This window comes from Carassius auratus, chromosome 20 (assembly GCF_003368295.1).
Source record: "Carassius auratus strain Wakin chromosome 20, ASM336829v1, whole genome shotgun sequence".
Lineage (NCBI taxonomy): Eukaryota > Metazoa > Chordata > Actinopteri > Cypriniformes > Cyprinidae > Carassius > Carassius auratus.
The window spans coordinates 316,552-330,502 of record NC_039262.1 but is presented as its reverse complement, the minus strand read 5'-3'; the positions used below and the strand labels follow the sequence as shown (position 1 = coordinate 330,502).

General features: G+C 37.2%; 1 protein-coding gene across 1 annotated transcript; it reads right to left on the bottom strand.

Moving 5' to 3' along the window:
• Positions 1 to 2,659: 2,659 nt before the first annotated feature.
• Positions 2,660 to 12,378, bottom strand: scara3 (scavenger receptor class A, member 3). Its single transcript, XM_026290246.1, has 7 exons — positions 12,009 to 12,378; positions 8,226 to 8,261; positions 7,845 to 7,889; positions 7,273 to 7,392; positions 6,236 to 6,316; positions 4,708 to 5,751; positions 2,660 to 4,481 (listed from the first exon to the last, which is right to left on the bottom strand). The coding sequence occupies exons 1-7, from the start codon at positions 12,013 to 12,015 to the stop codon at positions 4,045 to 4,047; spliced, it is 1,770 nt and encodes a 589-aa protein (XP_026146031.1). The 5' UTR covers positions 12,016 to 12,378; the 3' UTR covers positions 2,660 to 4,044.
• Positions 12,379 to 13,951: the final 1,573 nt, after the last annotated feature.

Sequence of the window (13,951 nt, the reverse complement as noted above, 5' to 3'; positions counted from 1 at the left end):
CAGTACATATTTTCATGACCTTAAAGGTGGCTTTGGGAGGTGTGCTGTGCGTCCCTTTTGACGCAATTAAAGATAACATTTGCGAAGTTAAAATGAAACAATAATAATGTAGTACATTGAGAACGCTTCCTGGAACATTAGTTTTAAAAAGCAGTGCATGGAAAGTTCTCTAAATAATGTTCACCATTTCCTCCATCACAAAAAAATATATAAAAAAAAAATCATGTCAAACATGCCACAACGTTCTTCCTAACTTGCCATCCTCTCAACTCATGGCTTTATACATGCAGTCATGTTCCTGAAAGACCAATGTCATGCTGGGATTGAAGGAAAATGTCCATCTCAAGCAAAAATGTCCAACATTTCCAAGGAAATACATATGATAAAATATCCACAGATCTGTGCTGATGTCAAGTCAGAGCTCTGCTGTTTTTGATTAATAAAGATAAAATATGTCTAAGTTTGGCCAAAAAAAAAAAAAAAAAAAAGAGGGAGAGATTTTGGATGACGTTTATCTTTTTTCCAGGCTGTAACTCTAGAATATGACTTTAGCTACATTTATTTTATTTATTGCAAAACACATACTCTGCCTCACTGATACAATGGCATTTTTTTTTTATGTGTTTGAAAGAAGCATTTTATGCTCATTAAGGCTGCAATTATTTGACTAAATATAGTTCAAAGATATTGTAGTTCTATGCAGAGACAGAAAGCTCTTGGAATTCATAAAAAAAATATCTTAATTTGTGTTCATTTCATTTCACTGTCCCTTTAATTTCTTAAAAATGTTTTACTTTAAACCCTTGAATCATTTCTAAAGCATGTATTACATATAAACCATTCATATTTGCCATTACAGCAACAGTGTTTAAACTGCACCCTAATGGTTTTAAATTAGTTCTGACTTCAACACAGACCGGGATGTCTAGACTTCTTTTGACATAATCTGTTTGTAGAGCCATTATAATTTTTTTTTTTTTAATGTATGTAATGCAGTTGCTTGTTTAAATTGCAACCTAACCATGTCCTAACAACATACCATTAGAAAATATCAAAGACAAATTCCATCTCCAAATCATATGCCATGCAATAATAATGTCACAAGTCATAACATTCAGGGGGTTTTCATAGGGTCACTAATTTAACCCCACAAACATGTGTTTTAAAGCTTTTAGCACAAAATCAGTAGCTTGCTGTATTTCTTCCTTCAACATTACCTTTGCTGTGGCAGACATTTTATTAAATATCTAAGTGAAAAAATGCTTGTGTGAAATGAATTGCGCATGGAAGAAAAAGAAATTGGCCTCAGCCCGTAGCTTAACATCTGGCGCAGTTTACTCTGGCAAGTCATATGTTATTCAGGAGAGGGAAAACATGACACCCTCTAGCTTTTCATTTTTTGAAATTCCAAACTTAAAGCATAAGAAATAGGTATCTACTGTACATTGTTTTCATACATCGTAGGAGAGCAGTGCTCTGTTTGACAAAAGAGGTGAACGACAGATTTTTCTCACGGCCCATGACTTCCCTAGTGAATTCTGACGTTGTGTCGATCCAGTTTTCTTTCCTGTGGACCAGCCCTCACACAGAAGGTCAGGGTTTGACAGCGGGACATCTGCAAACACATTAATGCAAGTTATTAATGATAAATTGGGTTAAAATGTATTTGGCTTGTGGTTAGAGGTCGGTTTCTGACAACAGAGACGTTTCAAATAGCATTTGAGTGCGTTTTGATGATTAAGATCAACTTTGAACATTATTACTTTGCGTGGCTTATTACGTTTGGCAGCTTTGATGGATAGTGTAAGTACACGTCTTTGGAAAGTTAGCATATGAGCTGTTAATCATTGAAGAATTACGTAACGTTTTGGTTTAATGAGAATTTCTGACCTGTTCTTGAGGTCATCGTGTTTTCTTTGGCAACAGGAAACTTCCTTAAAGTGTCATGCACCATTATAGAAGATGGGGACTAAACTTTGTCAGCTGCAGACACTCTGGGCCTAATGACATGAGAGAGCATCCAGGTGTAAGAGTTCATGAAAGGGCAACTATTTACTAGTGTATTGGGTGGTCATGCTACACTTGGTGTTTCATTAACTTCCATTCTTAACCATGCAAATATGGGAGAGTGGGAATACATGTATGTGCACCAAAATTATTTTGCACTGTATTCATTCAAGTTCCAGTCCAGTTGACTTTGACCTGGAAATTTGAATAGCAAAAGGACATTTTAGAATCTTAACATCACAGATTGTCCTTTTGGCCTCAACACAATGAACACACACTTCTGCTAGGGTTCCTAAACAAACTGCATAGCCATGAGACCATGCAACTGATACCATGGCAATGAGTTACACTGGAACTCATTAGAAAGCTAGAAATTTGATGTTTGGCTGTGGGGGTTTATCAATTCAGCTGGTTCCCACACAACAACTATTGAGTTGTCATTCCCACAAGGAATCAATTTCCTTTGAAAAAATGTTTTGGTATCCACGGATCCAAATTGTTGATTATATTATAAACCGCAAGCTGGGGATGAAGGCTAAAGATCAATTTTCACAGTAATGAAATTGAAAAAGAAATAATGGGATTGAAGAATAAACAGATTTCTTAAAGAAACAAAAGAGATTGAGGAATTAGATCACAAGGACCTCGCACTACATTTAAATGTCAGTCATCTAATTTTAATGGTTTGTTTCCTGATTGTAACTTACAGTCACTTTTCAATAAGAAAAGTTAACACTAGCTATGACAAAACAACTCATTTATACATACTGTAAATGTCATTATGTGATATGCTAATCAAGACTTGCTAGCATTGGTTATGTCACTAGATTGACTCTTGATCATGTAGATCAATATAGTAGAATAATGAAATAAAACAAATGATGCAGTTTGGAATTATATTTCTGTTGTTTTGCATTTACTTGTAGAGAAACCTACCTGTACTACGTTTCCAAAATTATTTATTTTGGTAAAATAAAACAACATTGTAGTTTAGTACTAGCACTTTTCAATATTTCAGTAATTTTATAATTCAAATCTGCAAATTGCACATTTTGTTTTTGGTTCACTTTTTAAAACGTTACAGCAACATGACTTAGCAACAACAAAAATGCAACATTGCGCAGTGTTACAAAACATTTTGTGCTTTCTGAGTAGATAGCTAATCAGGTAATATATATTTTAAATTTGGTTCATGATTTTATTATGAAATATTAATCATAAATACTGTATTTGCTCAATGAACTCGAAAATGCTAAACAAAAATGTCCCCTTTTTACATTCATATAACCCTTTATTGTTGTGCAAAGAGAATAAACTGTATGCTAACACATCATGAAGTCCTCAAAACACATTAACCACATAAAATTATACCTGTTAAAATTCTATATTTACAAATTGGGAAATCAAACCAATTTGAACATGAAAACTTAATGCTGCACATTGCCAATCATTGATATAAATTTGTCTGTACAGTTTGTAACAGTTCTGTAAATTTGCTCAGTGCCTTGTTTTTGCAATTTCATGCAACTGTAAAATAATGTGTAATTTTTCGCACAATGTTCCATCAACTTGAACCTAGGGTACCTTTGACGAGTGGAAATATTTGGTTTACTTGAACTTATAAAAAAACATGTTTCAGAGTACCAGCTCTGAATGTTCTGTGATTATGATGCAAATAATGCACTACTAAATAGTTCATATGTTAATGCTGGCTAATGAGTCTAATGAATGGTACCTAGTACAAATAATGGTTTCATAGGAGTCTGGCTCTGTAACATTGTTAAAACAAGAACTGGTGTGAAGTGGCTCAATATCCTGTATAGAATTAGGCTTGAGGACTATCCAAGAAAGTTGAATATGCCTATACAAAGTGTATTGTTGTTCAGAGCAAACTCCATATTTGGGCAATGTACATGGGGGGCTCTATGGCCCTACTGTCATCTTGCTTTGAAAGAGATCCCCAAGTGGAAGTTTACCAGCATCATCAGTCTGTCCAGAAAGTCAATCAGTGCATCACAAAGTTTTATGTCTATCCACTTATGAACCCTGAGCAGGCTTCCCTGGTGGTCCAGGTATTCCTCTTGGCCCCTGTGGTCCCATAGGGCCTTCTACTCCTTTTGGTCCAGGAGGTCCATGTACCCCTGGGAGTCCAGCTTGCCCTCGGATACCTGTCGGTCCTTTTGGGCCAGGAATTCCATCCTTCCCAGGAGCCCCCATATCACCCTTCTGTCCCTTTTCACCACGAGGACCTGGTGGCCCTAAAGACCCTTTTTCTCCTTTAAGTCCTGGCCCACCTCTCATTCCTGAAGATCCTTGTACACCTTGATCACCCTTTATTCCCATAGCGCCCTTAAGTCCTTGAGGTCCACGATTCCCTGCAAGTCCTCTGTCACCTTTTGGTCCTGTTAATCCTACAGGTCCTTTGGCTCCGGTTTCTCCCCTGTTTCCTTTTGGACCTGGTTGACCAGGCACACCTATCCAGAAAAAAGACACTTAGACACTTAAAGAAAATATACATTATAGACACTACAGCAGGTCTTCAAATTCAGCCCTAGAGGACAACTGTCCAACAGAGGTTAGGCCCCAACCCTAAGTTAATCAAGGTCTTCAGAATTTGATCAGAGTTGGAGTAATACTCTGCAGTTCAGTGACCCTACAGGGCTGAATTTGAGGATCCTTGCACTAAAGGTAGACAACTACCTTTCAGAATAGTGAAGTTCTGGATCAGCTTTTCATGACTGGTGTCTACCAGCTTCATCTCCTCAACCACCATTGATAGGTTTCTCACATCAGCATCGAGGCGTACATTCAGCATCATGTACTGCATCCTCAGAGTGTCAGCGAGGTGAAGGAGAAGCAAGACTGTGTTGTTCAGGTTCTGCAAATCTTCTGTGTGACTATTCAGCCTGGACTGGCAAGAAGAACTCTCTTGGTTGATGTATTGGTACATGCTCCGAACATGGTTAACGGTTGCTTTGAAGCTGGAAGATAGTGTGTCGATCTCCATTTCAGTGGACTTCATTCTTGCATCCAAAGTCACAAATCGGTCCCCGGTCCGGTTCTCGTAGTACTTGGCATGGTACTGGTGGTCGTGCATGTTCTCCTCATGTTCATCAATGTAAGACGAGACATTGTCTAGTTGCATCTGAAGGTTCATGACTTGCAGAGTGAGGTCATGCACCATCTCTGAACTCATGCTGATACGCTGATGAGTGGCAGAGACACCATTCTGAACAGCCCTCACGGTCTGCATGGTTATGCTGGCATTGGACTTTAGGCCACTTAAAACTCTGCTGTAGTTCTGCCAGTCTGCTGTAATTTTTTGAAGGACCAAGGTCTCCTCTTCTGCCTTCCTCTGAAGAGCACCTATCCACAACGCACTAAGGGCGACAGTAGTGTTGACTTGTTGCATTGTGGCCTTCAAATCATATTGATCCTCAGAAAGGGTTTTCATGCCTTGATCTGTTTCATTGATGACAACCTGCCAGCCAGTTACCTGATCCAGGTACTGGCCCAGAGACTGGTTTATCCGCTTGATGATAATTCCAAAGGACTGGAGGTCTCTAGTCATTCGATTGCTGGATTGCGTAAGACTTTGCTGAGATTGAGTTACCTTTTCCAACTGCTGCTCTTGACTGAGTACTTTCTTCTGGATCTCCTCATACTCTTTCTTCAGTCTGGCAATCTCCTCTTGGTATTGAGCAGCATCTAAGCAGTTGGAATAGTTGTTTACAGCGCTGATATCTGCAATACAATCACCAATTCGTCAATCTCTTGTACCGCTGACACAAAATACACTGTAAATTGCATGAAAATGCAGTTTTGTTTTAACAGACTGAGCACTCTGTCTGCACAGCTGTTTTGTAGGCCATTATTTCGGTAATAAATGATTCCTCATAAGGTTTTACTCTCTGAGGATTTCACCGACCACAGGAAGTGAACGGAGAGATTAAACAAACAATTTAGATAAATCTAGCAGGCCTATTTTAAACTGTGTGAGAACATTTTTCTTCTTACATTTTCATTTTCCTGTTGTAGATCTTTGTGTTTATCGTTAACTAAAACTATGAAAAATAGTTTTTGGTAATTGGAACAAAGCTTAGAAAAATATTATAATATAATAAACTGTAATAAAATCAATTAAAGCTATACAGAAATAAAATACTACAATTAAAATTAAAACTGAAAATATAAAAATAACAGTCAGTTCAAAAATAAGAATACTTACCTTTTAGGCTCTCTTGGACCTTTGAAATCCGCTTGCGGTAAAATGTCTCCTCTTCAGATAAGGTATCAACTCTTCTGAAAACTGATAAAAATTGACATTTTATAATATTAAAACCATTATCTGAAACATTTAGGTGATGCGAAATAAGCAAGAAAAATAAATAAATACACATTTGATACCAATTTTTATTCCAATCAAGAATGTGAAATAAATGCAAAAAGTAATCTCTGTTTCCTCTGAGAATAAAAATGTTTGGGAATTCTTTTAAGAACCCATCTTCACACACCAAGACTTAATCTTGCATTATGGGGACTCTTAAAGTATAATGGAATGATAAAAGGAATTTGCTTATTTTTTTATCACTAAACAGGATACTTCTCACTTGATTTATTTGCCTTGTGCAAACTTCTTACATCAAATTCCTTAACATAGCAGTAGAATGCATATTACACACAGACTTGTTATAAATTTTGGAGGAGTTACAGCAATATGACTGGCAAGTATGATAATGAAGTCATGAAGTTGTTGTTGAAGCCCCATTTAGAACTTGGGTTTGTTGTTGTACACTTGTGTATGGTGAAACATATTGTAGGTTTGATTCGTAGCTCTTTCACTATCGTCTTTCATTGTGCTTTCATGCTTGTTAGTGGGGGAAAGGATTCAGATTTGGCATCTTACTTCACACATGATGTGAGATTTATTGTGTGGGCAAGGTTTTGGTTAACTTCTAAATATTAAATCTGGAAACTGTTGACTTTGAGCTAAGTTAAAGCCCACATTGCATGTTGTAACCATATGTATGAAGGATGAGAATTGGGGTGTCCCACATTCCATTCTCTGGCCCATAACTGACCCCAGCAGTGTGTCTTCTCATGTGAAAATGCTGATAGCTGATTCATGAAAAAGTATTTTACTACCATTTAACTTTCTTTGTTCACTTTGGCTTCACTTTAAAGAATGAGGAAAACAAACAAACAAACAAACAAACACACAACAACAAAACCTGTTGCAAACATGGTTGTACCTTGAAAACTTACCAAGGGATGCCAACACGGCAACTGCAATGATGAGCAAAGCTAAAAAACCATAGAGCATTTTGACAGCTAGCTGAAGAGAATGTGTCTGCTGACATTTCATACATCCTCCTCTTGCTCTTCCTGTGGACACAAAAAGACAATCTCATAAAGATGCAAATTTTATTATAAACTAACCATTATATCCTAACTGGTATGTAAATAATTATTTAAAATTTCACCCCAAATCTAAACAATAAAGAGAATATATTCAAATTCGACATGACTAAAACTAAAACTGAGCTTGCATATTCACTTAATTAAACTTTTCTAAATGCTGTCAAGAAACATTAATCAATAGTCAATTATCACTCTCCAAATGATGGATAAATGTTGACTCATGTACACTTTAGACATCTTTAGACAACAGACCATCGCAACATAAATTTCAGGCAAGATTTTTACATTTAGACAGATATTTATAAAATCAGTCAGCTTACTGTCTAACTCTCTTTTACAAATTCCATCTGTTGTACTTTGTCATGCCTCATTAATAAAGAGAGAAATAATCTTTAAGAAAGATTAAGTTTTCTAACCTCTCAAGGGAGGAATTTCCTCTTCTTCTCCAGTTAAGTCCTCCTCTACAAAGAAAAATTGCACAAAACACAAATAAGTCAAGGCTCTACAATTTATAACATCGTACTTATGATTACATCGAAAGTAATCATAATTCTATTAAATCATTGTTCATTGTATTGGCTAATCGAACACTGTTTCCCTTGAGACTCATCATCTACCTCCTGCACAGAACAAAAACATTATACCATCATAATTTCAACATGTCAGGTCTCAGACTTTAATTACAGGAGATTATAAGAGAACAATGAAATCCACTGCAAGAATTACATACATATTTGGTCTTATTAGTTTATAAGAGGGCTCAAATGAAACTGAACAAAGAAAAAGATTCCACATACCATTAAAAAGCTGGTTCTCGTAACCACTGTAGCTATCTGCAAAAGAGGAAAAAAGCAGCAGTGTTGATGTATGTGTTTGCAAATTAAGGTCAATAGATTGAAACATAAACTTATTCTGGGAATAACACACACACACTCTCGCTTTATCACCAGAAACATAAATCAAAAGAGTTGAGATTGCTAGCACTCAGCTTTAAGACAAAAACCAGTCAACTTGGACCAATTTGTACTAGATGAGGTCACTGCTGGAAAGAACCTTATATGAGCTAAATTACACACAATTGGTGAGGGAAGTACTCAAATTGATTGGATCTTTTGGAGGATTTTTATTCCTGGGCGGAACAAAATAGCCTGGGAATAGTTTGTATGTCAGAGATGCTCTTATGATATGCCAAAAAGGGCCCTTACTATGGCCCTTTTGAGTTTAGAAGCCCATATTGAGTTTGTTTTTAATGGGTGGGAAAAACCACAGCTGTTCTGGCCATGAGCCACAAAAATAAAATGGTGTGTGGTGCAGGACACAGCTATAAATAGAACAGAGGATGAATGTTAGAACATCTGGAAAAGCATTATCAGCAGAGGGTTTGCTGTTTTTTTTCCCCCTATTGCAGCCACCCATGACAGTCAGTAAACTAAACAGCTGATTACCACCTGCTGCAATTAGGTGCTTCAAGTGAGGAAAGAAATGGGACTATATACACCCTTAGAACATCTAAGAATCTTTATCAACAAGAAACAAAGGTATTTCAATGTCATTTTATGTGGTCTCCAAGACCATTCATGTCCCACAATGCGTACTGTTTCATGGGGAGAAGGATTACACAACAAAAAGCATGAACATGTGAGGGCATCTTTACAGAAGCCTGCAATCCACCATGTTTTGGAGAGTCATTTTCTTACTGAAGGTTAGCCAGGGTCTGCTTTGAAAATTGAGCTTGAACTCTTTGCAGAAATTTGAAAATGTGTCACTGTGTTCCTGGCTGAAAAGAAAGGACAAGTGTTAAGGTTCAAGCTACGACAAGGAATGGTGACTCAACATCTCTACACCCTGCAGCTGAAAGGCACTGGGTTGGTACTAAAGGTAAAGTTGTTACTGGAGTTATGCCAGTTATCACTGCCAATACTGTTAAGCATCAACCTGTTTTCTCTTTATCGGACACTACTACTCAGAAAGCACTTTTACAATAACATCCTTCAACTCCGAAGCCTCTGGGAATTTGCACCTGCTTCGTTTTCTGTTTGTTTTAAATCTTGGGTCTGTATTTTCCAAACCCTGAGCACGTCTTGGAGCCGCGCTTTGCGTGCCAGACCTGCTAAGCTCATGTGAAACTGTTTATACCTACTACTCAAGCCGCTGAGGTCAGGTCTACCAGAGCCAGAGTGCTAGAAGGGGCAAACGCTTGTTGAGGGAGAAAGTTGAGAGACTTTACATTTCCCCACCAGTTCTGGCTACACAGGTGGATCGGGTCTTGTGGTGGTGTAAGTGTTGCCAACAGTACAGAGGAAAAGGAGGGGACCCTTCAGTCTGGTCTGGATGTCTGCATTCCCTTCGAAAACATTGCTTACAAGGAAGCCGAGAACCTTCAAAAAGCACTATGGCTGAGTCAACAGAAGTAAACGCATAAAGTATGAAAGTTAATGAAAGGGGCAGGATATTTAATTAGCTTGCCAGGTCATTCAAGGATCTGGAGGAAATGGAAAGTTTCTAAATTTGGTCAGAAGTCTAAGAACATAAGACGAATATGCCAATGTTTATAAAGGGTGGGCACTCACAATCTGTGTGCTTTCAAAATTAAGTTGCATGATGTAAGGTTCAAACAAGCAGGGAGTCTTAAGTTTACAAGTTACAACAATATAATACAATAATTGATACTCAAAGGTCAAAAACTGACCATGTCTGCTGCATTCTCTCAAAATCAACAGCAATACTTGACCATGGACACAATTTAGGTTGCATTTGAGGGATGTCATCAGTTGTCTCAGGTGTACATAATTAAGTAAATCAGTCCACTTAAGCAGATGTTGTACAGTATCTTAGCACCCAGCTATGCAAACTACATCTGTGCCCTCCACAGACATTTAAGGCTACAATTTCATGCTAGGTCTTTGAAACACTGTCAGAATAACTAAAACCACATGACTCACAATGGTAGCACGTCAGTACAGATCACAGAAAATTATATATTTTTAGTGGCCAGTACAAAGTCTTGTCACCAAGATGCACTTAAACCACCAAGATTTGGTTGTCAACATATGAGGCATCCATCAGCTCATCCTCTTTTCCAGAAATACAGCAAAGAAGACAAATGTTTAATACAATGCAATAGTTGAGAACTCCTTGGAGAACAATGCTTAAGATGATATCTCCTTTCAGAACTTCGCAATGTCAAAAGTTTTTGGTTAATCTCTTCAGCACCTTCTACACAGGTCAAAGAGTTCAGAGGATTCTCCTAATCCTTCAAATCGAGCAATGGAAAGCTACTTAATTGAGGTGTTCTCGTGTAACTTCTGGGGCTTTGATGTTCTAAAGAACGAATTGGCGAGGTGTGCATGATTTCTAAACTGTGGGTTCAGGAGGTTGCCCAGTGCCTTTAAATGGATACCCTTTACTGAAAAGCACCAAAACAGGAAACATCCAGTAATACGGGTATTACGTGACCAGATGAATGCAGAGGGTATAAAACATCTGACAGAAATGCTTGAAACTAGAGATGGGTAGCAGAGGCAGAGGGCAGGGTTTTTCCAAACCACAGAAACCCAACCACAACTAATAAAGACAAGTGTCTCTACAGTTCTGGTTGATGTATAACTGCTTTACACGCATTTTAAAAAGTATGAGCAGTTCTTCCCAAGAGTTCAACCGTAGAGTTCAATGGAGAGTAATTGAAAACATTCATACTGTATATTATAGTTCATAAAAACAAAAGGGTTGAATACTGGAGGTGAATCTCACCCCTCTACTCCCATCTTTAGACATCGACATGTTTACAGTCACACATGGGTTGACTTTATTGCATGAAAGTACACATTCTTTGATGTTTTACAGCTTGTTTTCTGAAGCCAAACTTTTTTTTTAAACTTTTTTTCTTTGACCATTAAACAGGTCATTATGCGTTCAAGTGTAAACAAATATGAAGAGCAAGTGTGTTTCGTTATATCTGATACACTTCAATTAGATGTAATAAAAATTAAAAATAGCCTATTTGGCCATTACAAGTAGATGCATAGGTCAGATCCTGGGAAAACAGCTGAAAGAACGTATGTTTACGTGTGGTTAGCACTGGCTTCACACCTGCTGCCCACACCAAGAACACAGAACTCCCCACACATCCCTCAGGGGGAGTCATGCTCTTTCATGAGTTTCTGGATTATGCATTAAAAGAGTGTAAAAATTGACCTTCATTTTGGATATGTTTCCTATAAATTAAAGATCGTAGCAAAGGATGCAGATCCATATGTTCCATTTCCCTTTAAGAACTCACTTGGATTATCTGAAAACCAAGTGCTGCCCCAACAGTGTGGTTTATCTAAGTGTTTAACTAAAAATTAAACAGCAAATAGTGTCAAGCTGAGAGTGATGAAGGCATGATGTATTCTGCTTTCATAGCAACAGAACGACAAACTCGCATCCAACATCAACAGCTCCCTGCTTACTTTAGACTTCCAAGTTGTGGTCTTGAATATGTGCTGCCAGCACGCTCATGTTTGCAATGGTTTTCTCTCATAAATTAAAAAACTGTAAAACATTAGTCAGTAGAAATCGATAAAAAGAAACTTGCTTACCTTTCATGTTGATTCTGTAAAATCACCCAGGTCAGTTTTGTAAAGATGAGAGCAGAGATTTGAGACTGAATATATTTCACCTGTTTGATTTTTTTCAAATTGGGATGTATTTCAGTGACTCATCAGAATCCCGACCATCAATCAAGAACCATACTGGTTGGTTAACAAGAAGGAACCAAATCTGCAGAGTTATCCAATGTTGAAAACCCCTCTGGGTCCGGCTGGTGTGTCAGGAAAAGCCTTCTATAACATGCTGACTCTGTGCTATAGAACCAGAGGAAAGGAATACCTTGGACCATAAACATGAGCAGCTTTGGGAAACATGCTGGAGAGAGGGAGAGATTGTTTCTATGTGGGAAAGGGATGGAATGGATGAAGGGAGAAGGAGGAGAAAAGGAGGAGGTGGGACACGGTGCATGTGCTTCAGTGAGTCAGTCCTGAGCACCCGCCTAATTGCTAACAAATGTCTGGTATTGGAGAAAGAGGCACCTTTATCTTCTGTGGCCTCTGTTGTTGGAGATTTACACATCGTGTTTGCCATATGGAACAAAAAGGGAAATGGTGTTCCCCAACAGTCCGTTTGTTGTTGTGTGGAGAGAGACAAATTATTGTGCTAGAGCTTTTGAAAATGCAAAATGCAGCTTCGTACTTTTTCAGTTAAAGTCAGTGCATTTTTCTAAAACACTATTTTGTTCTATTAAACAACATCAGCATTCAGTTTGAAATCAAGTCAAGTGATACAGACTAAGATACTTTTGGTATTTCTGCTGTAATGATTTCAAACTAGGAGTATTGATATATTAAATAAATTAGCATAAAGAGGCATGCACACTTGCAAGTGAATCTTTATTTGCATAAATAAATAAAAGGTAAATAAAGAATCACCTGCAAGTGAGTGTACGGTCTTTAGCCTCATTATGCTATTTTGATTTCTTCTTACCGGCACCTTGGATGGTGTGCATATGCATGCTCGTTATATTAAATATGATTTATTTTGTAATTCTAGAAGTAGAACTGCATGTTCTTCATTTTAATTTAGATCAGAGGTAGATTATTTTAATATATTACTCATAATTTATTAAATACCTTTAAGTCTTCTGTGTCCCTCTTTTAAGTTAGCTGAGGTTCCCTGGTTAAAATCCACCTGTTTATAATAATTGTCATTATTTACTCACCATGTTGTCGCAAATTTGACTTTAATTCTTCCCCATAACATCAAAGGAGAGTTTTTTACCATAGAAATATAATATAGTTTAATAAAAGTATCACGTAAGTCATCTGAATGTCAATTTCGGTGCATGGAGCCAGGTTTGACATCAATGCTGCTTAACCGATTTTCAAGTGTCTTGTAAGGTTTGAATATGTTGAAGCATAATATGAATTAAGAGGCTTTCAGTAATTAATAACTTCATTATTTTTCTTGTGCAAAGCTATTGTATGATTTACAAAAAATTGGAATATAGCACACAATATATAGGCCACTTTTATTGTGCTTTATTGGATATTGATAGTTGTGGTAACTATATGCTTTATATTATAAACAAGTAACATAAACATTCTTCAAAACATATTGTTCCACAAAAGAAAGTAAGTCATCCAGCAAATGAGGGTGAGTAAATTACAGAATTTTACATTTTGGGGTGAACTATTAAGTCCATATGTTTGTTGTTTACAATCTGCAATCATTTATTTGAAAAACAACAACCAGCTTTTGTATAGAATGCAATTCTCTCTTGGAATGAATGGTGTACCTTTGAATCCACTCAGTCACTTTTACCTCTTCTTCCACATACTCTTTCCACATGAGACACACAATACACATATCTTTGAAGTCTTCTGTTTCTGATTAAGCATGCAGGATTCATGAATGACTGATTAATTAAAACCATCTAAAACTACTAATCAATTTACAGTCATGGCCAAAAGTTTTGGCAGCAACATAA